The 26,095-nt window shown below is 37.8% G+C and overlaps 1 protein-coding gene across 8 annotated transcripts; it reads right to left on the bottom strand.

Moving 5' to 3' along the window:
* Positions 1–1,585: 1,585 nt before the first annotated feature.
* CCT6B (chaperonin containing TCP1 subunit 6B) lies at positions 1,586–26,056 on the bottom strand. Of its 8 annotated transcripts, none has more exons than XM_059670549.1 (14): positions 25,585–26,056; positions 23,826–23,889; positions 22,533–22,667; positions 17,449–17,622; positions 15,430–15,533; positions 10,834–10,944; positions 10,519–10,678; positions 8,286–8,368; positions 7,637–7,733; positions 7,222–7,369; positions 5,198–5,331; positions 3,819–3,921; positions 2,287–2,359; positions 1,586–1,769 (listed from the first exon to the last, which is right to left on the bottom strand). In XM_059670549.1, the coding sequence occupies exons 1-14, from the start codon at positions 25,920–25,922 to the stop codon at positions 1,697–1,699; spliced, it is 1,797 nt and encodes a 598-aa protein (XP_059526532.1). In that variant the 5' UTR covers positions 25,923–26,056; the 3' UTR covers positions 1,586–1,696. The 8 variants fall into 8 exon arrangements, 7 of the variants coding, with proteins under 7 accessions (XP_059526532.1, XP_059526535.1, XP_059526536.1 ...); XM_059670552.1 differs by having other exon boundaries at positions 25,857–26,011; XM_059670553.1 differs by lacking the exon at positions 22,533–22,667 and having other exon boundaries at positions 25,857–26,011.
* Positions 26,057–26,095: the final 39 nt, after the last annotated feature.

The following is a 26,095-nucleotide window of genomic DNA, read 5'->3' as shown; positions in this document are numbered from 1 at the left end:
AATCACCCAAAAGTAGAAGCAACCTAAGCGCCCGTCATCAAATGAACAGATAGATAAAGTGTGGTATATACATGCAATGGGATATTATCCAGTCTTAAAAAGGAAGGAGCCCAGCCAGTGTGGCTTAGTAGTTGAGCGTCGACCTATAAACCAGGAGGTCACAGTTGGATTCCCAGTCAGGGCACATGCCTGGGTTATGGGCTCGATAACCCATGTGGGGTGTGCAGGAGGCAGCCGATCATGATTCCCTCTCATCATTGATGTTTCTCTCTCTCTCTCCCCATCTCTTCCTCTCTGAAATCAATAAAAATATATTTTTTTAAAAAAGAAAGGAAATTCAAACACTTTCCACAACTTGGATGAACTTTGAAGTCATTATGCTAAGTAAAATAAGCTAGTCACAAAAGGACAAATTCTATATGATACTACTCAGTATTCAAACTCAGGAGGGTTATCTGGGTTGTGGAGGTCCCCTCTGAGGAGCAAGGGGTCCCAGGCCCACATCAGACACCCCAGCTTAGGGTTCCAGTGCCAGGAAGAGAAGTCCCCATAACTTCTGGCTGTAAAAGCCAGTGGGGTTTGTGGCTGAGACAGAGGGCTGCTGGAGACTCAGGTGTTCCTCTTCAACGACCCACATACAAACTTATTTGAACTCCCTCTGAACTGCAGTGCTGGGGCAGCAGCTCAAAAGGCACCCGGGACATCCAGGGAGGCACTGAACTATCTGGCATCAGGGTCAGCATGGGGTGCTATATATGAGTTTCTATGAACCTGGCTATGGCTGTTAGCCCACCATGGTGATTCCCTAAAACCCCACCCCACCCAACTTGCTGGGCCAACCCAAGCTGTTTCTAGTGGCTTTTCCATGCAAATGGTTTATTTTCAGACTGTTCTAAAATCTCTCAAACAAGCAGCATCTGGCCTCAGCATGCCCTGTACCTCCTGTTAAGTGGCCCTAGGCCTGGCACTCATAGCAGCCAGCCTTGGTTCACAACTTGGCTTCTTCTGGGCATCTCCAAGCCCAGCACAAGTAGCAGCCAACTGCAGATTGCTTTGTAGCTCATGCAGGGTGGCCTTGGGTAGGGCACAGATGGTGGCTGACCTTGACCTGCACCTCCTGAAATGTCCCAGAGCCATGGCAGACAGCTTCAGATCACGTTGAAGCACCACCCAACCACCTCCACAAGCGACACACTCAAGGGGAAGACTCAGCAGGCACCAGAGCCCTGCTGAAGTAAGTTCTGCTCTGTGGAGTGGGCCCCGGAACAGCTGATTCTCCACAGTGGTCACAGCCAGTCCTCACAGCCAATCAACCTGAGGGTAAATCCCTCCCATTGAGGTGCCAACAGCAATCATAGCTCAACTACAACAGGAGGGTGCGCACAGCCCACACAGGAGTGCACAACTGGAGTGCCCAGCTCAGGGGAATGGAGAGGCTGTGGCACTGGATGCTACAGGACACCTACTACATAAGATTAGAACTCTTAGGGGAAAATATTTTCATTATTACTCCTTATTGTAAAAATCTTTCTTGTGTTCTTTATACCTGGATGAAATAATTTTTGAGACTGCTAAAACCAACAAATATAAGCTGCATTTATTGTGTAAAAATTAAAAATGGTTCAGGATATATAAAGGTAGTTGGATGTAAAATGTGCTAAATCTCAGCTTCTAGAAGAGTTGATTTTGAACTCAATCACCCTTTGAGAGAAGACATACCAGCTCGCATAATTTCATCAACCAGGAGAATGTTCGCAGCAATCACTGTGCTGAAGAAAAAGATGACAGGGTGAGTAAAACCTACCAACTCACTCTTATCTTTTCTCCATAGCAATCTGCAATTACTAAAGGTACTTTGTTTTTCAATGATGTTGGTGTGAGATTTTCTGAGACACAGCTATTATAAATACAAACATTACCCTTGTATTATAAATTCAATTCTTTTGCTAATAAAGTGGAAGCCTGATTGTATTTTCCAGCAAAACTGACCTCATTTTTAGCACATTATTTGATTTTCCCACTGTCCATGGGTACTATTTCAGTAAAGTCATTTCTTTCCCTTTCCCCTCAAATAAACAGAAAGATTAACATTTCCTATAACTTACATTGCTAGAACTAAAATGTTAGAGGGATTATAAAATGGCAGAAGCCAGTCTTAATAACTGAATACCATGCCTTTTCATACACTTAGCCATTTTTCCAATGCAGGATGGCAAAAATAATAGAAAAAATTTAATGTTATCAATTATGTCCCCAAAAGTCTTTATTTTATTAATACAAACTTACCAAGAGTGAAGGAGTTGTTTTTTCACACAATAATTATCCCAAACTCCTGCATCTGCAGCTACCATTGGCTCGCCTGCAAAGTAAAAACAAACTATTTTAATACTATAATCTATAATAATAAAGGCATAATATGCTAATTAGACCGGATGTCCTTCCCGACGACCTTACGGGGGCTGAGGCAGAGGCGGCCACCACGGCGGCAGGGGCCAAGCCCCTTGCACGAATTCCACGCATTGGGCCTCTAGTGTTAATATATTAACATTTGTTGTATATTCTAACAATATTTAATATATGACCAAAACTGCTATTGTCACAGTAACCAATGACCTCCATGTTGTCAAATCCACTGGTCAATTCTCAGGCCTCATCTATCAGCAGCACTTAACACAACTGATCATACCCTCCTGACTGTTCTTCCTCCACTTGTCTTCTAGGACGGCAAACTTGCCTGTTTTTTCTTTTGCACTAGTGGCTCCTTTTCTGTCTGCTTTGCTGCTTCTTCCTCTTCTTCCCTGAGCTCTTACTGTTGGAGTACCTAAAAGCTCAGACCTGGATTATTCTCTTCTCTCTACACTAACTTAGATGATCTCATCCAGTCTCTACTTAAACCATATACACTCCGATGACTCTCAAGCTTTCATCTCCAACCCAGACCTCTTTCTTGAGCTCCAGACTCATACATCCAACTGTCTATTTTACTTGGAAGTCTACAGATACCTCACACTTAACTCTGAAAAACTTAATACTGGTCACCACCACCCCACTACAACCTGCTCTGCCCACAGTCTTCTCCAATGGCAATCCCGACCTTCTAGTTGTTGTTCAGTTAACTCCTCTGCACAGAGTAGCCAGTGATCCTTTTAAACATAATTAGGCCACACCTCTGCTCTAAATTGCTCCCCATTCCACTACAGTAAAAATCCAGGTCCTTAGACTGGCCTATATGCCCCTATATGACTTTCTACTACCTCTCCAATCTCCTTCCTCCTCCTCTAAAATATCAGACAATGATTTTTTTTCCACTGGCCAGTCCCTCTGCCTATGATACTCCTTCCTCAGAGCCCCACACGGCTACATTCCTCACTTTTTTATTCTCAACAGACATATTCTCGTTGATGACCATCCTCTTTAAATTGAAACCCCCTCCCAACCCTCCTGTGCTAACATTCACAATCATCCTATACTGTTATTTTATTTTTTTCATAGAATTTATTACTCTTAAAAAATGCTAAAAATAACTTATGTATGAAGTTTATTTTTTACTGTCTATCCTTGCCCACTACAACATAAGCTCACAAGAACAAGGAGTTTTGTCTGTTTTGCTCTGTATGAATCCCAAGAGTCAAATAACAAGCACTCAATGACTATTTCTTAAATGAATGAATAATTTAAAAAGTTCAAAAGTGAACTAAAAGGCACCCAAAATTTAAATATTAAAATAATCCAAACCTCCACCCCCTTACTGTAAGTTCTGGGTCACTATGTATAACCTCTTTCTTTATTAAGCAGCTAATTTTTCTTCATTTTCTTACCTGTATTCAAATCAATACCAACAGGTTGTTCTGACTCTAAATGCTCAGCCTGAACTTTTACTAGTGTTTCCTGAGGGTCATAACCAGAATTCTGAGCAAGAACCTGGAGAAATAAAAATAACAATAAATGTATGTGTGGAATACCTTCACATATATATGTGGATATCATATATTTTTTAAAAAGGCACTGCTCTCTAGTCTTGGTAAAATATACTCACAATATAATAATCATCTCCTTTTGAGGAATTTCATTCTTAATCTAAATCAAATGATTATTTCATATATCTAGCATTTTTTACATTTACTTAAACATTTTCCCTATGTACAGCACACTAAATTCTGAGTAGGGTATTAGAGTTCCCCCATCCCCACCCCAATAAATTAATTTCCCTCTTTGCAAAAGATTTTAAAAACAAAAGACATGAAAGGAAGTAGAATGGCATTCTTGTTTCCTCTAGTTCTTCTAGCCACATGTCTTCCAGTTTTTCCTGGGCACTTACAAAGGGAAGCCTGCATATTTGCAGCATCTTTGTGCTCCCCATCAACAAGAGGAGAGTCATGACCTGTGGCAACAGGGATGGAGATACCTGCAGTCGAACCCAGGTTTACTGCAAGTGGTCCCAAACCAACAGCTGATGAGTAAAAAGGTATGACCAATGTATACTAGGTTTACCAATTTGCATCAACTAAAGGACCATTATTTATTGACTTTGCTGCTTTGGGGAAAGAAAACCTTAGATTTCTGATTCACAAAGATTCCACAAATTATGAATAATTTTAAAGCAATTATCAAAGAGACTTTGCTAGCATTGTTAGTAATGTTGTAATTCATGGTAACAGCATATTTGAAAGTTTTTCTGTGCTTCTAAGCGGTTTATAACCAGGTTAAGACAAAAGAAAATGAATTTTAGTTCTCTGTCCTACTGATACATGAAAAAATATTTGGTGTCTCTCCTTTTCTAAGGAATTATAATGAAAATGGAATACACTTTGCACAATTTAAAGTGATAATACTTTGGATACCATCAACAAAATAAAGGTCTACTCTAAAACCTAATTAAATCTTAAATTGTAAACTTTTTCATTATGATTAGTTAATCAAGCAGAATTTTTGAAGGAAATTTTTGGAATTACTTCAACTTTTGGAACTCAGAGAACATCCAGTAAAGCAAGGGGGTAATTTGGCTATTTCATTAAACTCCTATAAGGATTCTGAGCTGTTATTCCAAAAGTTTCCCTGCTTTAGCTATAAAAATATCTTAGACAAAACTGTGTGAGTAAATGCAAATAAATATGTCTGCTGGTAGATAATATATGCAAATTATAATGAAACGCCTTATGTCTAACCAGTTGTTCTTTGGCCATTAGGATAGTTGTACCTTAGGAATAATGAGTAAGGCATCAGCAAAAGCTTGGACTCCAAGGCGAGCTCTTCCTTTTATACTGTGCTTGTACTTCATAAGAGCTTCAGCTATTGCCACTTCAACTGCACCAGCTCCTGGAACCACACAACCTATTGGAGGTGAAAAAAATGATTGACAAGACATGCCATACAGAAAAAGAAAACAGAGAAAAAGGCAACTAGCTATTCAAGTGTGCTTTATTATCTTGTCTACATCTAAAATATATATAAATATATACAGAAGTAAAATAAGTTGCACAGCTCAGTGATTACTCAGATGTCTTTTTACCATTATTTCATATCTATCTTTTTGTTTATCAGATAAATCTGGCCTATTTTTATAATATTTATTACTCTATTTTTGAGATATAATTCACATACCATAAAATTCAGCTTTTTAAAGTTATGCTTTTCAGTAGTTTTTAGTATATTCACATGAATGTGCAACCATCACCCCTATCTTATTCCAGAACATTTAAAAACAACAACAACAACAACAACAACGCTGTATCCATTCACAATCAGTCTCTATTTCCCCTTTGCCCAGCCCCTGGCCACCACTAATTTACTCTTTGTCTGTATGTCTTTGCTTTTCCTGGATATTTCGTATAAGTGGAATCACATAATACCTAGCCTTTTGTGTCTAGACTCTTTTACTTAGCATAATGTTTTCAAGGTCGTCATGTTGTACCATATATCACTATTTATTCTTTTTTGTGGTTAAATAACACTCCATTGTATGGGTATACCATTTTTGTTTATACATTCATTAACTAATGGATATTTGAATTGATTCCACTATATGGTTATTATGAAAATGCTGCTGTGAACATTCAGTTACAAGTTTTTTGGGTGGACATATGTTTTCAACTCTCTTGTGTATATACCTAAGAGTTGATTTGCTGGTTCACACAGTAACTCTATGTTTAACTTTTTGAGGAGCTGCCTAACTATTCCCCATGAGCAACTGTATATGAGGGTTCCAACATTTATTATTGTCCAGCTCTTTGACCATAGCCATCCTAACATGAAATGGTATCTCTCTGTAGTTTTTATTTTTATTTCCTTAATGACTAATGATGTTGAGCATCTTTTCATGTGCTTATTATTCTATTTTAAATGTGTGTTTTTATTGAATTATTTATCCTAACTCCTTTCAAAAGGTAGCTGGTTATAAACTATTATATATATATAAGCCTAAGCGACCAAACAACCAAATGACCAACCGATCACTATGATGCGCACTGACCACCAGGGGGCAAACACTCAACACAGGAGCTACCCCCTGGTGATCAGTGTGCTCCCACAGCAGGAGCACCACTCAGCTGACCTACGGGCACCAGACACCGGCTGAATGGTGGCAGCGGTGGTGGCAGGCACAGCGGGGCCAGGATGAGCAGGAACAGCGCAGTGCCCGGCCCAGGATCAGGCTCCTCCCTGGCCGCCTGTCGCTTTGTGCACTACTACATCCCCCGAGAGGTCCCAGATTGCAAGAGGGTGCAGGCCAGGCTGAGGGACGCCACCAATGCACGAATCCGTGCACCAGGCCTCTAGTTAAATAATAATAGCTAATATTCTTCCCTAATCTTTCTTTTTTATTTATTTTTTATTTTTTTCACTTCCAGTTTAGATTCAATGTTATTTTGTATTAGTGTCAGGTGTCTAGCATAGTGGTTAGACAATGATAAACTTTATACTGTACCTGAGGTAATGAAATGCGTTCTAAGTAGTAAAAGCTTCTTATGGTTTTAAAAATTAAAAAATGATAATACAGCATTAAATTAAGTGCTTCTTCATTTCATAAATAGAAGATAATTAAAATGGCAACATACTATTAACAATATTCCAAAGGGAAAAACCGTCACAACCCAAACTATAAATTGCCCAAAGTAAAATAATAGTTATCATTAATATATTTTAAGATAGTATACATACCAGATAGATTTATTACCACTTTAAAAATATGAGAGTTTCATATCCATTACACAAAAAACAACTTACCATCTTCAATGGCATTTCTGATGGCACGAAGTCCATCCCTTACAGCATCCTTGATTTGTGTGAGAGTATGCTTATTTGGTCCCTTAACCAACAAAGTGACAGAGCGAGGGTTAACACAGTCCTCAACAAAAGTGAACTTTTCTTCACCCTAAAGGATAATACAAGAAGATATAACTTTAATATGTAATGTCATTATGTCAATCTTCTTGTGAATTTTTCTTGTCAAACATAACTAAATATGTTAAAAGCAGATAAGTTATATTTAAACTCTTAATATTTAGGTAAATAAATTATAAAATATATCCTGTGTATTATTCAGACTTCAAAATGTAAAACCTGAATTAAAAGTTTCAATATTTAAAAAAGGAGGTAGTTTACTGTTTACTTTCTAACCACTGCCCCCAAAGATACTCACTAATGCATATTCGTGTACAAGACCAGCATGTCCCAAGCAATCTACACTGAGGTCTTCAAGAGAATTCAAAGCTATTCCACCACAAGCAAGAGTGAGTCTGAAATTACATGTATGTCAACATAGCTTTGGTTATGGAAAACATAAAGACTAATTTCTTAAAGGTGAAAAGATATCTAACATGGAAGACTTCACTGTCACTGTATTATATTGCTTCTAAATCTGTTTTAACAAAATAAATAAATAAATAAAATCTGTTTTAAGAAGATGAAAACTGCCCAGCCAGTCTGGGTTGAATGTTGACCTATGAGCCAGGAAGTCACGTTTTGATTCCTGGTCAGGGCAGCTGATCAATGATTCTCTCATCTTCATTGATGTTTCTATCTCTCTCCCTCTCCCTTCCTCTCTGAAATCAATAAAAAAAAAATTTTTAAAAAGATGAAAACCTTTCTTATATTTCAACAAAGTTTTGAGGTAGGTTAATCTTGATTTTTGACAATTACATTATTTACTGAAATCAAAAACAAAATTTGAAATTTGTACACTACTATTTTGCTCAACAATGTTTGCATATAAGCTAAAAGGAAGATATGGGATAATTTCAAATTAATCTGTTAATAAACTTAGGGCACATAATTATCTGCAAGCTTACCTTTCCATATTTCTTCTTTTTGCTCTACGAAGAGCTACTATATCATGTTTTGCAAGCGCATCTAAGGACAATGGATCAATTCCCTATAATCAAATTAGCACAAAAGTTACAAGCATGTTTTAAGCTAGTGGTCCTAAAACTTTCTGATCTCATCACTGCTTCACACTCTTAAAAATTCTTAAGCCCCTAACAAAATAATCTGATGAACAGTAATAGATCCAGAGACATAGAAGGAAGCATGGAACAGACTGTTGAACCTCAGAGGGAAGGCAGGGGAGGGTGGGTGGGTGAGAAGAGATCAACCAATGAACTTGTTTGCATATATGCATAATACATGGACACAGACAATAGGGTGGTGAAGTCCTGGGGTGGGGGTAGGGGCAGGCTAGAAGAGGTCAATGGGGGGGAAAAGGGACATATGAAATATTTTCAACAATAAAGATTTACAAAATAAATCAAGTTTATGAAAGAGTAAAAGAAAAAATGTTATTAAGCCCCAATGGTATGGCTCAGTGGTTGACTGTGAACCTATGAACCAGGAGATAACGGTTCAATTCCCAGTCAGGGTACATGCCCGGGTTTCGGGTTTCGATCATTGATTCTCTCTCATCACTGATATTTCTATCTCTCTCTCCCTTCCTCTGTGAAATCAATAAAAATACATATTTTTTAATTATTAAGAACCCAAAACACTTTTATGTAATCTGTATCTGTAATATTTATCATATCATTAAAATTGAGGAATTTTTTAAATGTTTATTAATCCATTTAATATAATAAGAAACCATTTATGTTAACATAAATAACATTTTTTAATAAAAATTTACTCTAGTTTCCTAAACAAACAAAAAATACAGTGAGGGTGAGACACTGTTTTAGATTTTTATAAATCTTTTTAATGTCTGTTACATATGTTTTTTGTTTTTTCTATTGATTTTTTCTTGGAGAGGGGGAAGGGGAGGGGGAGAGAAGCATGGATATGAGAGAGACATCAATCAGTTGCCTCCTGTACACACCCCTACCGGGGATTGAGCCTGTAGCCTAGGCATGTGTCCTGACCAAGAATCTAACCAGCAAACTTCCTTGCAGGGGACGATGCTCAACCAACTGAGCCACACTGGCCAGGGCTTTAATGTCTGTCTTAATAGAAGACAGCTGGATTCTCCTATCTGCTTCTGCATTCAATTTGGTGCAATATGTTGTTTTGTCTAAAGTATAAGAAGAAAACCTGGCCTCACAGAGACATATATTAGAAAAGAGAGGAATATTTTAATAGCCTTTTCAGATAAACATGGACATTCTTCTTTGATACTATACCAAAACTCAGTAAGTGGTCAGTTTCAATGTGGAATATGGAACCATATCAATGAACTCTGCATACTCTCCAACATTAAAATCCATTTGTCTATCTTGCACTTTGAATTGATTATTAGGCATTTAGAAAATATTGGTTCACTAAGTTAGGCAGAGCTTCCAAATGCTGACATATTCATGGTAATACAATATCAAATATATCACCTTTGCTAATATCATCACAAATGTTATCAGAAAAGCCTTTTAAATATAGGAAAGCTGTCAAGTTCACAGTGGCATATACAGGTTTTCCAAAATTCTAATTTTTGTTTGAAGGCTCAAATGTTATCATTGGAAACAAATACCGTCAGTTGTTTTCCTTCAAGTGGCAGGATTGCTGCATTCATTTTTTAGAAGAAACTACCAAGCACCCATGTCTAAATATAGTTTGTCAGTCATCCTTTCAAGTAAAAATTGCATTGCATGATTCTCAATTACACAAGAGCTTTCCTTCGACACAACCATATTTTGATATGCCACAAAAGTGTTTTGTGCATACTTCATATTTTGTCACACAAAATTATTTAAGGATCAACATTTAATAAAATTAATAAGCTTTACTACTTCATAAAGGCATTCTTAAATGAACTCCCATTTTTTTAAACTGCCAGTGTGTGGTAGTATGGCAATAAAGGGTACGATGACTACCAGTATAGTTTGGCGCTACTGCTTTGATTTGTGCTAAGGCATCAGCAGTTTTGCATCATCATTGCAAATGTCAACACAATATAAAAATCATTATTACTAATATTATGAAAATAGTTTTGTCCTCACCAACTCCCTGAAATGGTCTTAGGGATTCCTTCAGGTCCACAGACCACACTTTGAGAAACACTAAAGAACATTTACAAATAGTTAAAATCTAAACATTTTTTCTCACCTTTTGATTAATAACAACAAATCCTTTGTTGGAATGAGCACAGACTTTTTCTTTCAGGTCTATTATTTTTTGTACTCTATCATCAATAAATTTTCTTTCAGCTTTTACCAATTTCTCTTTTTCTTGAGCAGTCTTATAAAAGAAACCAGAGCTCACCTCTCTAAAAAATTAATAAAAACAAGCTAGTAAAGGCAGTGGGGAGAAGAGGAAAAGGTAGGAGTTTACACTAAACAGCGGGAGGAAAGAAAGAGATTAAAAAAAACACTTTTAGAAAAAACAGTTTCAAATGTTATAAAGAGTAAATGACATACATACGTTTTTTCATATTCTAGTGATACATTGCAAATAAGGATATATGCATCTTCTACTCGCTTCTTCATTTCTGGGTGACGGGCACCATGATCCAAAACTAATCCTCTGATTAACCTATTAAAAATATGTAATGTTTCTTACCTTCTTTGAATATACACTCTAAAATGTGATATAAAATTAGAATTATACTTTTTTAAAGATATTTTTATTTATTTCTGAGAGGAAGGGAGAGGGAGAGCGAGATAGAAACATCAATGATGAGAGAGAATCATTGATCGGCTGCCTCCTGTAAGCCCCCAACCGGGACCAAGCCCACAACCCAGGTAACATGCCCTTGGCTGAAATCAAACCTGGGACCCTTCAGTTCACAGGCCAACGCTCTAGCCACTGAGCAAAACCAGCTAGGGCTAGACTCATACTCTTAAAGGTGTAACAGAACTGCTAGGGCATACACCGTTTCCTTATGCCAACTTTAATCCTAACACACAATTAGTAAAATTGGAAAAGATAATCTACTTTACACACTGTGACTGTTAAGTCACAATGAAATCAACCCAGAATTATCCTCTAAATTATGTGGCTCAAACATATGACACAGCTGATCAAGTAATGAAAGGTAGGCACACAATGAGCTTCTAAGGAACATTTATTTGTTCAAAATAATTATATGGAACTGAAAATTGTTAATCTAAATGTCCAACAATAGAGTACTATTCAGCAAATAATGGCCCAGATATTTCAGTCATAAAAACTATGCAATAACATGGAAAAATATTTACAGGGATGGCTGATAAACACAAATTGACAAATTGCATATAAAACATGATTATAACTGTTCTTTAAAAAAATAAGCACTTTGGCATTGAAAAGAAAAAAAATGAAAGAAAATTAAAGAGTAGGCTTATGCTTGAGTGGTTAGGAATACAGATCATGTTGAGGGGTCTTTTTTCCTGTTTTCTAAATGTTCCTTCAAGAGTAAATATCTTTGTAACTCTTTAAAATTCATTTATGCCCAATTAGGGAATGGCATTTCTAGTGAGTCTTTTTTTAAATATATTTTATTGATTTTTTACAGAGAGGAAGGGAGAAGGATAGAGAGTTAGAAACATCGATGAGAGAGAAACATCCATCAGCTGCCTCCTGCACACTCCCTGCTAGGGATGTGCCCGCAACCTAGGTACATGCCCTTGACCGGAATCGAACCTGGGACCCTTCAGTCCGCAGGCCGACGCTCTATCCACTGAGCCAAACCGGTTAGGGCATCTACTGAATCTTTTATAACCAATATTTGTTATACATTAAAGATATAATGTTTTGAATAGTTAAATATAAGGAAGTTTTCAGTTTTAGTCTAACTAGATTACTCTAAGTCCTAACTTAATGTGAAGATATTTTAATTAGGAAGAAACAAACTACATGTTCAATATTCTTCACTCTTCAAACATCCTTTACTGTTCCCCCCACCTCTCTCTCAGCAAATGTCCTTGCTTCTTCAAGAGAAAAGAAACACTGTCCCATCACTACCTCTTACCAATCCACCAGCACTTGAACCCGAACCTCCTATGATTATGAATGAACTGTCCATGCTCTTCTCTAAGGTTAACTCCTCCACTTGTGTACTGTATTCCTTTCCCCTCTCTGCTCCTGCATTGTCCCCTATTCCCCTACACTAAGTCTTTCTCCCTAAAGGAGCATTCTCATCAGGATACAAATTTGCCATAATTCCCATTTTTAAAACAAAGGATTCTTTGGGCCCGGTTGGCACGGCTCAGTGGTTGAGCATCAACCTGTGAACCAGGAGGTCACAGTTCAATTCCCGGTCAGGGCACATGCCCACGTTGCGGGTTTCTGGGCTCGGTCCCCAGTAGGGGGTGTGCAGGAGGCAGCTGATCAATGATTCTCTCTCATCACTGATGTTTCTCTCTCTCTCTCTCCCTTCCTCTCTGAAATCAATAAAAATATATTTTTTTAAAGGAATCTTTGGGTTGAAGCCCCATTCCCATGTTCTCTTCTAGCTACTACCCTATTTCTCTCCACTCTTTTATGAATAAACTCCTCTGAGTTGTCTACATTTGCATCCTCACTTCTTCCCAAACCATTCTCTTGAGCCCACTTCAATCTGACTTTCATGTCCACCCCTTTACTGAATGAACTTTCATTAAAGTTACCAAAAAACAAATTTTTCCAAAATCTAATAGTCAATTCTCAGTTCACAACAATTTGCTCAAAATTTCAGCAGCATATGACATAGCTTATTATTCTCTCCTTCTTGAAATACTTTCTTCTCTTACTAGTAGTTTCTGGGACACTACCCTCTCTTGGTTTTCCTCCTAACACACTGACCACCCCTTCTCAGTTTCCTTTGCTGAATGCTCCTTATCTTCTCAATTCCAAACATTGGAGTGTACCCAAAGTTCCCAATCCTTAAATTTCTGCTTTTCTTCATCCATATTTACTTCCCAGATGATCTCATCAACTCTTATAGCTTTAGGTCATCCATACACTGATGACTTCCAAACATGTATTTCCAGTCCAGACCACTATGTGCACTCCAGAACATTCCTCCAACTTTCTACTCAACCACTAATAGGCATCTAAAAACACAACATTCCCCAAACTGAACTCCTGATTTATTTCCCCAAACCTGCTCTTCCCAGTCTTCTCCATGACACCTCCATTTTTCCAGCTGTTCATGCAAAAACCCAAGAGACATCCTGACTCCTCTGTTCCTGCCACGTTCTATGTCAAATCACCAAGAAATCCTCTTGCTCCTTCTAAGTATACCCTGATCTAAACCATTTTCATTTCTCACCTATTATCACAACAGATTCCTAACAGGTCTCCTACTTTTGCCCTTACACCTCCCACCCCACTCCAGTGTATTCTCCACATAACAACCACAAAGCTCCCTCTGAAATATAAATCAAAAACTTGTTGCCCTCAACAATAGTAAATTAATTTGGACCAACACCAATACCAAAAACAATGTTGGGTTAAAAACAAGAAAACCTTTAAATGCTAGAAAGCTATAAGATAATAAAGAGTCACAAAATAATTTTCTTTTCAAAACTGAAAGGAAAACCAGAACTCTAAGAGGTAAGTAGAGAACTGTGGGATCTCCTACTACAAAGTCATTTGACAATTCAGGCAATTCTAAACTTTGGTTTCAATGACCTCACAATGAGAGGGGGCAGAATTAAAAGTTCAAAGTTCATCCAAGGTACAGGGTCTAATAGAAGGCCCTCTTCACATTAAGTGGGAACCTCAATAGGCTATATATTCAGGGTATAAACCAGAAGGATGAACTAAAAGCAAGCAGCCCTCACATGAACTTGCAGTTAGAATTCACAACTGGATATTCCCAAAAGCCTCAGATGTGGATGTAATTTAGTATCTGGGCTCCTTACAGCAGCAAATTCAAAATTCTCTGCAGAAAAGCACCTTCATCCTAGGTCTCAAATTATTTCTACAAATACTTTTTTCAAACATAATGAGTAGCACATATAGAAATAAAGTATGATGTGTGGGAAACAGCAAAATACAATAAACACCATAAATAGACAAGCCAGACTTTAAATAATGTAATTATCAGACATGGACTATACAGTGTGGGGCAAAAGTAGGTTTAAAGTTGTGAGTATGCAAAAACAGTTTATTCTTGCATTATTATTTATTAATATTGTATTATTTACTTGTTTTACAACTATAAACCTACTTTTGTCCACCCCTGTATGTTTAAAGAAATAAAATGTAAAAAATAAATAAAAATAAAAATTAAAAAAAAGAAATAAAATGTAAGTTTGGGAAGATATGCAAGGAATAGGAAACCATAAATAGTGACATGGCAAATTTAAAAAACAACCAAACAGAACTTCTATAAATAAGTAAAGATATATATACATATTTTAAAAATAAAGTATTTACTGATGAATTATGATATCTGGACTGGCTTCAGAATAATCCAAGTTTAGGGCAGGGGAAAGAGAAAATGAGTCTATAAGGGTTTTTTTAGCCATCATCTAAAAATAGATAAAGATGAGTAACAGATATGTCACTATTCTATTCTACTTTTACATATGTTCAGAATTTTCCATGATAGAACACTTAAAATTAGTTAAGTCCCAAATCAACAAGATGCCATATACTCTGAGTATATACATACTCAAGCAATGTCAATTGCATGGCCCCTCTTACCTCATCATCTCCTACAACCTTTTCCTCTGATTCTGCTCTAGGCACAAAGGAACACACAAGCACATTTCTGCCTCAGGGCCTTTTCAACTATTATTCCCTCTGCCTAGAATACTCTACTTCCAGATATTCAGAGACCTCCTTAGTTCTCTAGTTTAGTTTCATGTCGCTCTAAAATCACACTTTTTCTCACACACACAGTTACTCTAGCCTCTTCATAGCATTTAATATCACTTATTTGTTTACTATCTCCAACTAGAAATGTAAGCTTCTTGGAGAAAGAAACTGGCTCTGGTAAGTATCCAATTAATATATGTTGAATGAATAAACAATGAAACTAACGAAAGAGTATCTGAAGATAACCAAATATTCTAGAATCTATGTATTGCCAAAGTTTATGTAATTTACTTTGTATCTGTTTCTGATTTGTGCTTCATCTCCATGATTTCTACCATGAAGAGATCAATAGGATAACCCGGTCTTGTAATAGCCAACACAGAATCCACCACGGCCTGAAAGAGAAATGAATGAGAACAGTAAGTTATTTGGACTGCTAGAGAACACCACTGGCCCAGGTAATCTATCATCAGACTAAGCAGGCGAAGAGCTTCAGGCTCCAAAACACGGGGCAAGGCCAAAAAGGGCCGCTTGGCAATAGACATTAATAATTACAGCCTACAGGGATCTCAGAGATCATCAAGTCCAAACCCTTTATTTTACAGATAAGGAAACTAAGACAAGACTTTAAGAAGTTATGCTCTTGCCCAGCTGGCATGGCTCAGTGGTTAAGCATCAACCCAAGAATCAAGAGGTTCGGTTCCTGGTCAAGGCACATGCCCCAGTTGCAGCCTCAATCCCCAATATGGGGCATGCAGGAGGCAGCCGATCTTGATGTTCCTCTCTCATCAATGTTTCTTTCTCTCTATCCCTCTCCCTTCCTCTCTCTCTAAAATCAATAAAAACATATTTTTAAAAAATAAGTTATGATCTTAAAGATCTTAAAACAAGTAGTAGCCAGCCAGGACTAGAATTCAGGTCTCCGGAACTGCCAAGCATCTACTGTGCCAACACTGCTCAAACTTTTCCACCAAAGGACACCTTAATAAAAAAGAAGGGAATCTAACATAAGGGTAGAGCTCAAATTTGCTAGCTATTAACAATAGGAAATTTTTAAGTCTTGTGTTTTATCATGAACACTTTCCATGTATTGACATTATACATACATGTTTGTTTTAATGTGAAATAATACTTTTCCCCAAAAATCATAAAGTAAAATTGACACTTCAAAAAGATGTGTTTCATTTATTCTGTTAAATATCGCCAGGTATATGCAATTTGAGAAACATAGCCCAATACACCCCATTGTTTAGCTCAGAGAGTAACATAAAATGACCACAGAAATAAAGTGCTACAGTATAACCATCCTAAAATGTAAATAACGCAAAAAACAAAACAAAACAATTTCTTAGAAAGATTACTTGATGTAGCATAATATTTGGTTTTGGAGCCTAATAGGATATGACAAAAAAAATATTGGATAGTGAGAGTATCAGTGTTTGTATAACTCCAAAAGGAAATGGGGGGCCCTAACCAGAGAGCATGAAGATTCTGAGCAACTTGCTATATGTATTCCAACAGCAAAAAATACAGCAGAGTCTTTATTTAGACTCTGCTCAGTAAGAAATTGTCTGATTGTAGTCTGATATCCCAAATAGGTTTTCCTGTTGGTAAGGAGAATTTACCAGAAATAACAACTGTTCCAGTCCATTTGGGATTTATATTCCTCAAAGTAACTTAGTATGACAGCATTCTGACTTATATGTTAATGTCTTGTGAATTTGGTTATGAAATCATCATTCCTAATACATTAATATATTCAAATTTCAAAAACTGCAAAGCTAAGGAGCAATGATATAACCAAACTATAGCCCCTTGATAAAAGGCTTCCCAAAATACCTAATCTTGTCCTTATATTACATACATTCTACCTTTAGAAGTGATCAAAACAAATTATGCAGTTCCCAGAAGTATTAACAAATCAATCGTGCTTCATTAAAGTTGCAACCTTAACTACAAAGCACACTGCCAAAACAGCCTCTCCAGGTATAACCTCATGTTGTTAATATGGACCTCTAGGTATGAGACCAGTACTTCACTCCACTGGCTTCCACAGGGGATGAGCCAGAGGCAGCCAAGGACCCCCCAACTTACAAATTAACTTAAAAGAAGGCTTAATGTGATACTGTTGAAAAAAATTATACATACTGTTCTGACCAGTCAAATCTAGTAAGCAAGTCTATAATGTTTATCTTCCATAATTTAACATTCAAAAAACCACATGCAATAGTTGAATATCTTATAGGAAAAAGAAAAATATCACCATGTGTCAGGCTATACTCTTTCTGAACGTAAAAATTAATCACATACCTCTATTAACACTTCAGCCAGTTCAGCATGAACTTTAGTTTGTAGGGATGTTCTAGCCACCTCTAAGAGGATATCTCTTTTCATCTCTTTTTTAATTTTAATTTCTTCCAAAACATCAAGTGCTTTCTTCTTTGCAGCTTCAAACCCTTCAGCTATTATTCTAGGGTGCAAGCCCTATTAAAACAACATAAAACTATAAATTATAAAGTAACTCATCCAAAGTAAAAGTAACCATCCTTTCCTATTAATAGGTATGTCTGCAAAAAGTAATAGTACATCAATGCCACTAAATATAAGTGTATGGATATAATTTATAAAAGTAGTTTTTCAGCGCTTCACATTTAAAACAATCTCAAACTTACAGAAAAATTCTAAGTCTAGTACAAAAAAACTACAAAAGTCCTTTTTATTTCTGAAAATTATGACACATTGATATCATATGGTCTTAATATATCATAATGGGCACAAAAGAAGTCCTTTTAATGCAGAGAAAAAGAATCCGCACTGGCTTAGAGAGAAGTGGCAGACAGACACCACCCTCATTTAATGTTCAAAATTAACTCCACAGTCATGGTACAAATAGACATGTGCCTCATGATATGATGCATCGAGAACACTACAGCACTTCTATGGCATTCCTGCCAAAAGTTTATAACCTGAGTCTAATCTGAGGAAACACTCAAATCCAAATTGAGGGACTTTCTACAAAATAAATGGCCTGTACTCTAAAAATAATACTATCGTGAAGCACAAATGATGGCTCAGGAACTATTCCAGCTTAAAGGAAACTGAAGAGACATGACAGCTGAATGTAATGCAATAACCTAGATTTTCTTGTGCTATAAAGGACATTATTGGGATAAGTGATGAAATTTAAATAAAATCTGTATCAATTTGTCAGTGTTAATATTAATTTCCTGGTTTTGATCACTATACTGGATTATATAAGAGAATTCCCTTGTTTTAAGAAATATTTAGATGGTCATATCTGCAACTTATTCTTATAGCATTCAAAAAAAATGTACCTTATTACATATATAAAGACACATATATACATTTATTTTTTTTATCTGAGAAAGATAAGTATCATTCTTTGAAATATTCTTGCAACTTTTCTAGAGCTGACATTATATCAAAATACTTTTTAAAAACAGTGTGTTTTTTTTTAAAGTAATACACAAACTTACTGAAGCTGGGACTGGATCTAATTTATCCCCTTCCTCCATTCCTTTACATCAGTCCTATAACAATTTCTAAAAGTTGCCATCTATTGAGCATTTGAGCCAGACACTATTCTAAAGAGGTTTACATATATTATTTAATTTAGTCCTCTGGACGCTATGAATTGGGAGTTGTTATTATTCCTGTTTCACAGATGAGAAAATTGAGGCTTAAAGAAATAATGTAATTTGCCTTAGCAGGCCTGACTCCAGAAGATGTTAATAATGATTTTCAAAACATTTTTCCTGCCAAAACCGGTTTGGCTCAGTGGATAGAGCGTCGGGCGGCGGACTGAGGGGTCCCGGGTTCGATTCCGGTCAAGGGCATGTACCTGGGTTGCGGGCACATCTCCAGTGGGAGATGTGCAGGAGGCAGCTGATCGATGTTTCTCTCTCATCGATGTTTCTAACTCTCTATCTCTCTCCCTTCCTCTCTGTAAAAAATCAATAAAATATATTAAAAAAAAAAAAAAACATTTTCCCTGTCTAGGACGGACTTCACAATTCCTCACCCAGACTACTCTAAAAACCTCCAGTCTTTTGATTCCCTTAAAACTGTCCCCCAAATATTTAAAATGCAAATCTGACTATATCACTCATTAGTACGTTAATATGAATAGTATTCTTCTTGCTTAGTATACCATTGCTATCTATGATCCGGCTCCCACCTACTTCTCCAGCCGATTCACTACTGTCCACATCACTTTAAACTCCACCAGAACTAAACTTCTTATAGCTCTACACCCATATTGTGTTGCTTCTCTTCTCTTGTGCCTTCCTCATGTTTTCCTTCTGCCTGGAATGCCACTCCCCTAACTCCCGACTCTTTCATCTGGCTCACTCTTTCTCATCCTAAAGATTTAGCCCAGGCCTTGTTTTCTCCAGAGAGTGCTACCCGACTACCCCCAGCTAGTTTAGGACATTCCTCCCTGTGCTGCCACACAGTTTCATAACTATGTTAACGTCTGTCACATCTCCCCCTTTCCGAACTTCATTTTCTCTAACCCAACCTTCATTTTGTTTAGGTATCCCTCATCCTCCAGTGCTTCAGGGGAAGCTGACCCTATCCCTAGTTCAAGGGTTGGGCCCTGCTTAGATTAAGTCAATTCCCTAAAAACTGTTATTGGTTGGGATGACATAAAACCAAAGTTGGCCCAATCACTTAAAGCAGTGGTTCTCAACCTTCTGGCCCTTTAAATACAGTTCCTCATGCTGTGACCCAACCATAAAATTATTTTCGTTGCTACTTCATAACTGTAATGTAGCTACTGTTATGAATCGTAATGTAAATATCTGATATGCAGGATGGTCTTAGGCAACCCCTGTGAAAGGGTTGTTTGACCGCCAAAGAGGTCGCAACCCACAGGTTGAGAACCACTGACTTAAAGGAAGGACTTTTATTCCATAGTTGGGTGAATGGTATTCTCTGCTCTGTCCTGCTGAGTGTTACTAAGGGAAGGAGGTAGGCTTGATTTCCTCTGACAGTCTTACAGTCAGGATGAAAATAAGCCTCATGATAAAACAACATTATAAGCAGAAGGGCTAAGAGAAAGAAAGAACCTACTTGATAACTGACTGAATTTTTTAATCAACTGGCCCGAGAAGCCTGCCTTATCTCTCTGTGTTCCGTTATAGGAGATCATTTCTTTGTTTAAGTGACTTTTAGTCCAGTTTCTACTGCTAACAGCCAAAAGCATTATGAAATAAGTTGCAGGTACTGAATTAATAGACAATTCCCAATACTAAATGAAACACACAAAAAAGTAATAATTTTAGCACTTTGACCAGATTATGCTTTGCTGAAACTGTCCTTGAAAGAGAGGAAAATTCAAATACTTAGAGAAGACAGGTAACTAATACCAAGTAAAGAATACAGATTGAATAAAGGCACAGAGGTAGAAATGTCTGTAATGATTTCAGAGGCTAGTGAATGGAGGAGTCTGACTAGAGTAGACAGTTTATAAAGGGAAAGAAAACTGGAAAAGTAGGTAAATTCACAATGTGGAAGCCTTCAAAATTTTTCTCGAAAAGTAAAGCCTCTCCAATAAATAGTGTTGGAAAAACTGGAAAGCCACATGCAAAAGAATAAAATGAGACTGCTATTTGACACCATACCCAAAAATTAACCCAGCATGGATTAAACACTTAAATATAAGATCTGAAACATTAAAAACATAGAAGAAAACATAAGTACCTAAATTTACAGACTTTGGTCTCAAACTGGCTGTTATGAACCTGACCCAAAAGCAAAGGAAGTAAAAGCAAAAATAAATAAATGGAACTACATCAAACTAAAAAGCTTCTGCACAGGAAAAGAAGCGATTAACAAACCAACCAACCAAAAAAGCAACCAACCAAATGGGAGCGGTATTCGCAAACAATACTTCAATAAAGGGCTAATACCCAAAATATATAAGAAACTCATGCAACTCAACAACAAAACAATCCTATTAAAAATGGGCAGAGGACCTGCACAGACACTTTTTCCAATAAGACATACAAATGGCCAACAGATATATGAAAATATACTCAACTTCGCTAGCTATAAGGGAAATACAAATCAAAATCACAATGAGAAACTACCTATTAGAATGGCTATATTCAAGAAGACACAAAATAACAAATGCTGGAGAAGATGCAGAGAAAGGGGAATCCTCATTCATTGCTGGTGAGAATGTAAACTGCTATGGCCACTATGGAAAGCAATATGGAGGCTCCTCAAAAAAAAAGGGGGGGAATAGATCTATCATATGACCCAGCAATCCCTCTACTGGGTATCGACCAAAAAAATTTGAAAACATTTATTGATAAAGATATATCCATCCCTATGTTCATTGCAGCATTATTCACAGTAGCCACGACATGAAAATGACTTAAGTGTCCTTCAATAGATAACTGGATAAAGATGATGTGGTACATATATATAATGGGATACTACTAAGCCATAAGAAAGGATAAAACACTGCCATTTGCAACAACATGGATGGATCTTGAGAGTATCGTGATAAATAAGTCAGACAGAAAAGGAGAAGAACCATATGATTTCACTCCTATGTATGATATAAAACAGGAGTCAACAAACAAAACAAAACAAACTCAGAGACACAGACAACAGTATAGTGGTTACCAGAGGAGAAAGGGTGGGTAGAGGATGAAGAGGGTAAAGGGGTGCCAAATACATGGTCACCGAAGGAGACTAGACTTTGGGTGGTGAGTACACAATGCAATACACAGGTGATGTATTATAAAATTGTACACTTGAAACATGTAATATATTAACCAATGTCACCTCAATAAATTTAATTTTAAAAATAGTAAGTTTTCTCCAGGTTTTTTTTAAACCACAATTTGGTTTCAACTTTATCAGTGATGTGTTTTTTTCTTAGGCATTAGTCATCGGTACATGGCTAATTTTGTGCCTTTTAAAATCTCTTAAATTTTCCATTCTAAAAAGAGGTATATAATTCCAATAAAAGGCACTGGGTTTTTTTGGGGGGGAGGGGGGGAGTTCATTATTCTTTTCATTTATAATTGTCCAAAAATATCTTCATAAACATTAACCTTTGCCCTCTAAAATTTGCCCAGCTATTGTGGCTTACTGGTTGAGCATCAACCCATGAATCAGGAGTTCATGGTTTGATTCTGGTCAGGGCACATGCCGGGGTTGTGGGCTCGATTCCCCACTAGGGGGCGTCCAGGAGGCAGCCAACAATGATTCTCATCATTTGATGTTTCCATCCCTCTCTCTGAAATCAATTTTAAAAATTAAATAAAATTAAACCAGTTTACTAGTGTAAAAACAAACCCAAGTTTCCATTCAAAATATAGCACTACATGATTGTGAATTCTACGAAATTATAATACCTCAGAAATGTAACGATCAGCTTGTTTTAGTAACTCCCCAATAATTAGAACATTCGAAGTAGTACCATCTCCTGTAATGTCATCCTGGGCTGTTGCTACTTTCGCTATCAAGGAAGCTGTTGGGTGTTGAATTTGCTGGAAAAAGCAAGCAACAGATTTAAAAAAGAGAGAGAATAAAGAAATAAAGAAATAGTCTACCAAAAATAAGATAACCTAAGGGTCAATAGTAAAATCAAGAAATGAGCCCTAGCCCTGACCGGTTTGGCTCAGTGGATAGAGCGTTGGCCTGCGGACTAAAGGGTCCCGGGTTCGATTCCAGTCAAGGGCATGAACCTTGGTTGTGGGCACATCCCCAGTGGCTGGGTGTGCAGGGGCAGCTGATCGATGTTTCTCTCTCATCGATGTTTCTAACTCTCTATCCCTCTCCCTTCCTCTCTGTAAAAACTCAATAAAATATATTTTAAAAAAAAAAAAAAAGAAAAAGAAAAAGAAATGAGCCCTAGCTGGTTTGGCTCAGTAGAGAGAATGTTGGCCTGCGGACTGAAAGGTCCCAGGTTCAATTCCGGTCAAGGGCATGTACCTTGGTTGCAGGCACTTCCCCAGTAGGAGGCGTGCAGGAGGCAGCTGATCGATGCTTCTCACTCTCTATCCCTCTCCCTTTCTCTCTGTGAAAAATCAATAAAATATATTTTTTAAAAAAAGAAAGAAATGAAATAAGGGTGAAGGCCCGGAGAGGGGAAGGGAGTAGGAAGGGGGGCAGTGGTCAATGGCAGAAGAAAGGGAGACATCTGTAATACTTTAAACAATAAAGATTTTTTAAAGAAATGAAATAAGCATCATTCTACAAGTTCATAAGTTTTGTATTATCAATTATTAATAAATGTCAAGACCGAGAGTTAAAAGTTGAGAACTAATGAGATTTGAACATTTTATAAGTCTTTGCTTCAGAATGCAATGACATTTCCAAAATTAGATTAAATCCTTAAATCTCAAAGATGAATATATTTACTAAAATTGCAAAGGACTTTTCTCTTTTCCATGATTACAAAGAACATAATGTGATGCCTTTAAAAGATTCAACTAATTTGGAAGCATCACTAAGCTATTACTAAAACTATACTAAGATTTGAAAACAGCCACACAAAAAAACATTTTTTATTGAGGTTTAATCCAACAAGTATACCTCATGATTGCAATATTTAGCTGAAAGCCTTGGTTTAAAGATATACAAACTGTATTATGCTCTCAGTTAAGGCTTATTAAGGTTTATTAAAGTCAGCAGCACCAGCTCACCATCTCATGAAGCAGCACATTGCCATCTTTGGTGAGTTTGATATCACCTGCACCAGAAACAAGCCTGTTCAGAAAACAGTGATGTTATTAACTTCGTACGGCCAGAGTCAAGCAAGACATAGCGCTTGCCACTCCACTCTCACTAATATAGGGAACTGGGCTTGGAAAACTTCCATCATCCGGAGAGATACCACAGTAAGCACCCCATTTGCAGCCCACAGAATCACTTTTCCCCAGATGGACTGCTATGGCGATTTCACTCCAAATGGACAATTTACAAGTTTAAGGATTAAGTGCAGTTGGTGAGTTATGACAGTGGTTTGGTCCAGAAGAGTACTTGGAAGTCTACAAGCCACACATTTGTGAATTTCCTGCAGGTTTATTTGGTGAAATGTTACCATTTATTCACTCAGTGTAGTTTCTTCCCTCATCCCTCACATTTATTAGAGCATCAAATTCTGTCATTCTACAACCTAAAAGCCTCTTCCAACTACTCCCTCCTCTCCATTTCCAGTCATCATCATCTGCAGTGTGGACTATTTAGTACCCACATACATCTGAATTTGAATCTACCCTCCATTTATCTTTCTATAAAGCAGGATGACTCAGTCAGCTCACTGATCAAAAATCCTTCAGCCCAGCTGGTGTGGCTCAGTGGTTGAGCATGGACCTATGCACCAGTAGGTCATTGGTTCGAATCCCAGTCAGGACACATGCCCAGGTTGTGGGCTCGATCCCCAGTGGGGCGTGCAGGAGACAGCCAATCAATGATTCTCTCTTATCACTGATGTTTCTATCTCTTTCCCTCCCTTCTTCTCTGAAATCAGTATATATATATATACACATATACACACATATATATATTTTAAATCCTTCAATGATTTTCATGTTCTCCATCATTTTCAAGGTAAAATCCTTACTACTCAGCAATGACATAGTTGACCCTTTCCCATCTGGTTGTATCTATTTAAAATGCTTCATCTACATAATGAAATCTTGTGGGCAAATCTTATGGTTCCCTTAATACATCACGTTTGTTTTTGTTTCTCTTGGATTTATGCCAACTGATTTTCTTGTTCCTGAAGTTGCTCTATCTAAAAGACCTTTGTTCACTTCTCCAGCTGGTGAATTCTAACTCATCTTTCAAGACTCTGATAAAAAATAAAAAAAAAATCCGTTATTTGAATCTTTTCCTTCCCCATTATCCCATCAATAATCAGTCCCTTTCCTTGGTGTTATATATTATATGATTAAAAATACAATGTCTGGCACATATTTTTTAACGTATATATAATATTATATAGAATATACATCACATTCGTTCCTAACAAGTCAGTCCCCTTAAAAACTTAAACTTTATCTTGGTCATCTCTGTGTTCTCAGCATCCCATAATAAGCACCCTCTTTTACTGTTAATGTATTTTGCTCATTCCTGAGGCTGTATCTCTCCTTACATCTTTTTGCCCTCACTCGTCTTTCCTTCACTCTGTCCTAAACGGTGCTAAATACATGCTTAATGGATGAACAGATATGAAGAACCCTAGGCACAGAGCATCCGAGTAACTTGCCAAAGGACTCGCAGATGGAAGGGAAACTGGGATTTGAACCCACAGCTGTCAGGCTCCAAAGCCCGTGCCCTCCCCACACCTGCCGACCATCACCAAAACGAGGGGCCCACAGGCGCACAGCCTGAAGGAGCAGGGGCGTCAGATGGCTTAGGTTTCATAAGAAAAACTGAACTTTCAAACTGCATATGAACCTTAACGGAAAGTTGGTAGGGCGGGAGGGGCGCGACAGGGAGTCACAGCTTCCCTCGTGGGGCCCTTTGCTCGGGGAGGCTTTTCCTCTCCTCCCGCACGGGGCTAGAGACGACCGCAGGGCAGGAATGAGAAGGAGGGAAGCCAGGCCCACAAGTGTGTCCACAGGGCGCCGATCGCTTCGCGGAACGTCGGCCGACAGCGCGCCCGGACACCCGACACACCCCCGGCGCCCTAACCGCCGCTCTAACCGCCGCTCCGACCGCCGCCTCACATTTTCATGGTGCCCTTCGGACCCAAGTTGGTCCGCAGCACATCCTGCAGCCCTCGGGCAGCGCATATATTGACCGCCAAGGCCGCGTGGGCCCGCGCCACCTCAGCCTTGGCGTTTAAGGTCTTGATGGCAGCCATAGGAGGACGGCGGAAGGACCACCTGACCGCCCCAAACAGCCGGAGCCGCGATTCTGAGGTAAAACCCAGCGCCTCGGTCCACGCTCAGGAGCTCCAGCCAAT

This window comes from Myotis daubentonii, chromosome 16 (genome assembly GCF_963259705.1).
Source record: "Myotis daubentonii chromosome 16, mMyoDau2.1, whole genome shotgun sequence".
Classification (NCBI taxonomy): Eukaryota; Metazoa; Chordata; class Mammalia; order Chiroptera; family Vespertilionidae; genus Myotis; species Myotis daubentonii.
Note: the sequence above shows the minus strand (reverse complement) of the source record. Positions and strands in the feature narration are given on the sequence as shown.

Coding starts and splice junctions, on each gene's coding strand:
- CCT6B (XM_059670549.1), bottom strand. CDS start 25,922: ATGCGCTGCCCGAGGGCTGCAGGATGTGCTGCGGACCAACTTGGGTCC. Junction 17,623..22,532: donor CTGATCGTTACATTTCTGAG/GTATTATAATTT, acceptor TTGTTTTAATAG/GGCTTGCACCCTAGAATAAT. Junction 15,534..17,448: donor TGGCTGAAGTGTTAATAGAG/GTATGTGATTAA, acceptor TTTCTCTTTCAG/GCCGTGGTGGATTCTGTGTT.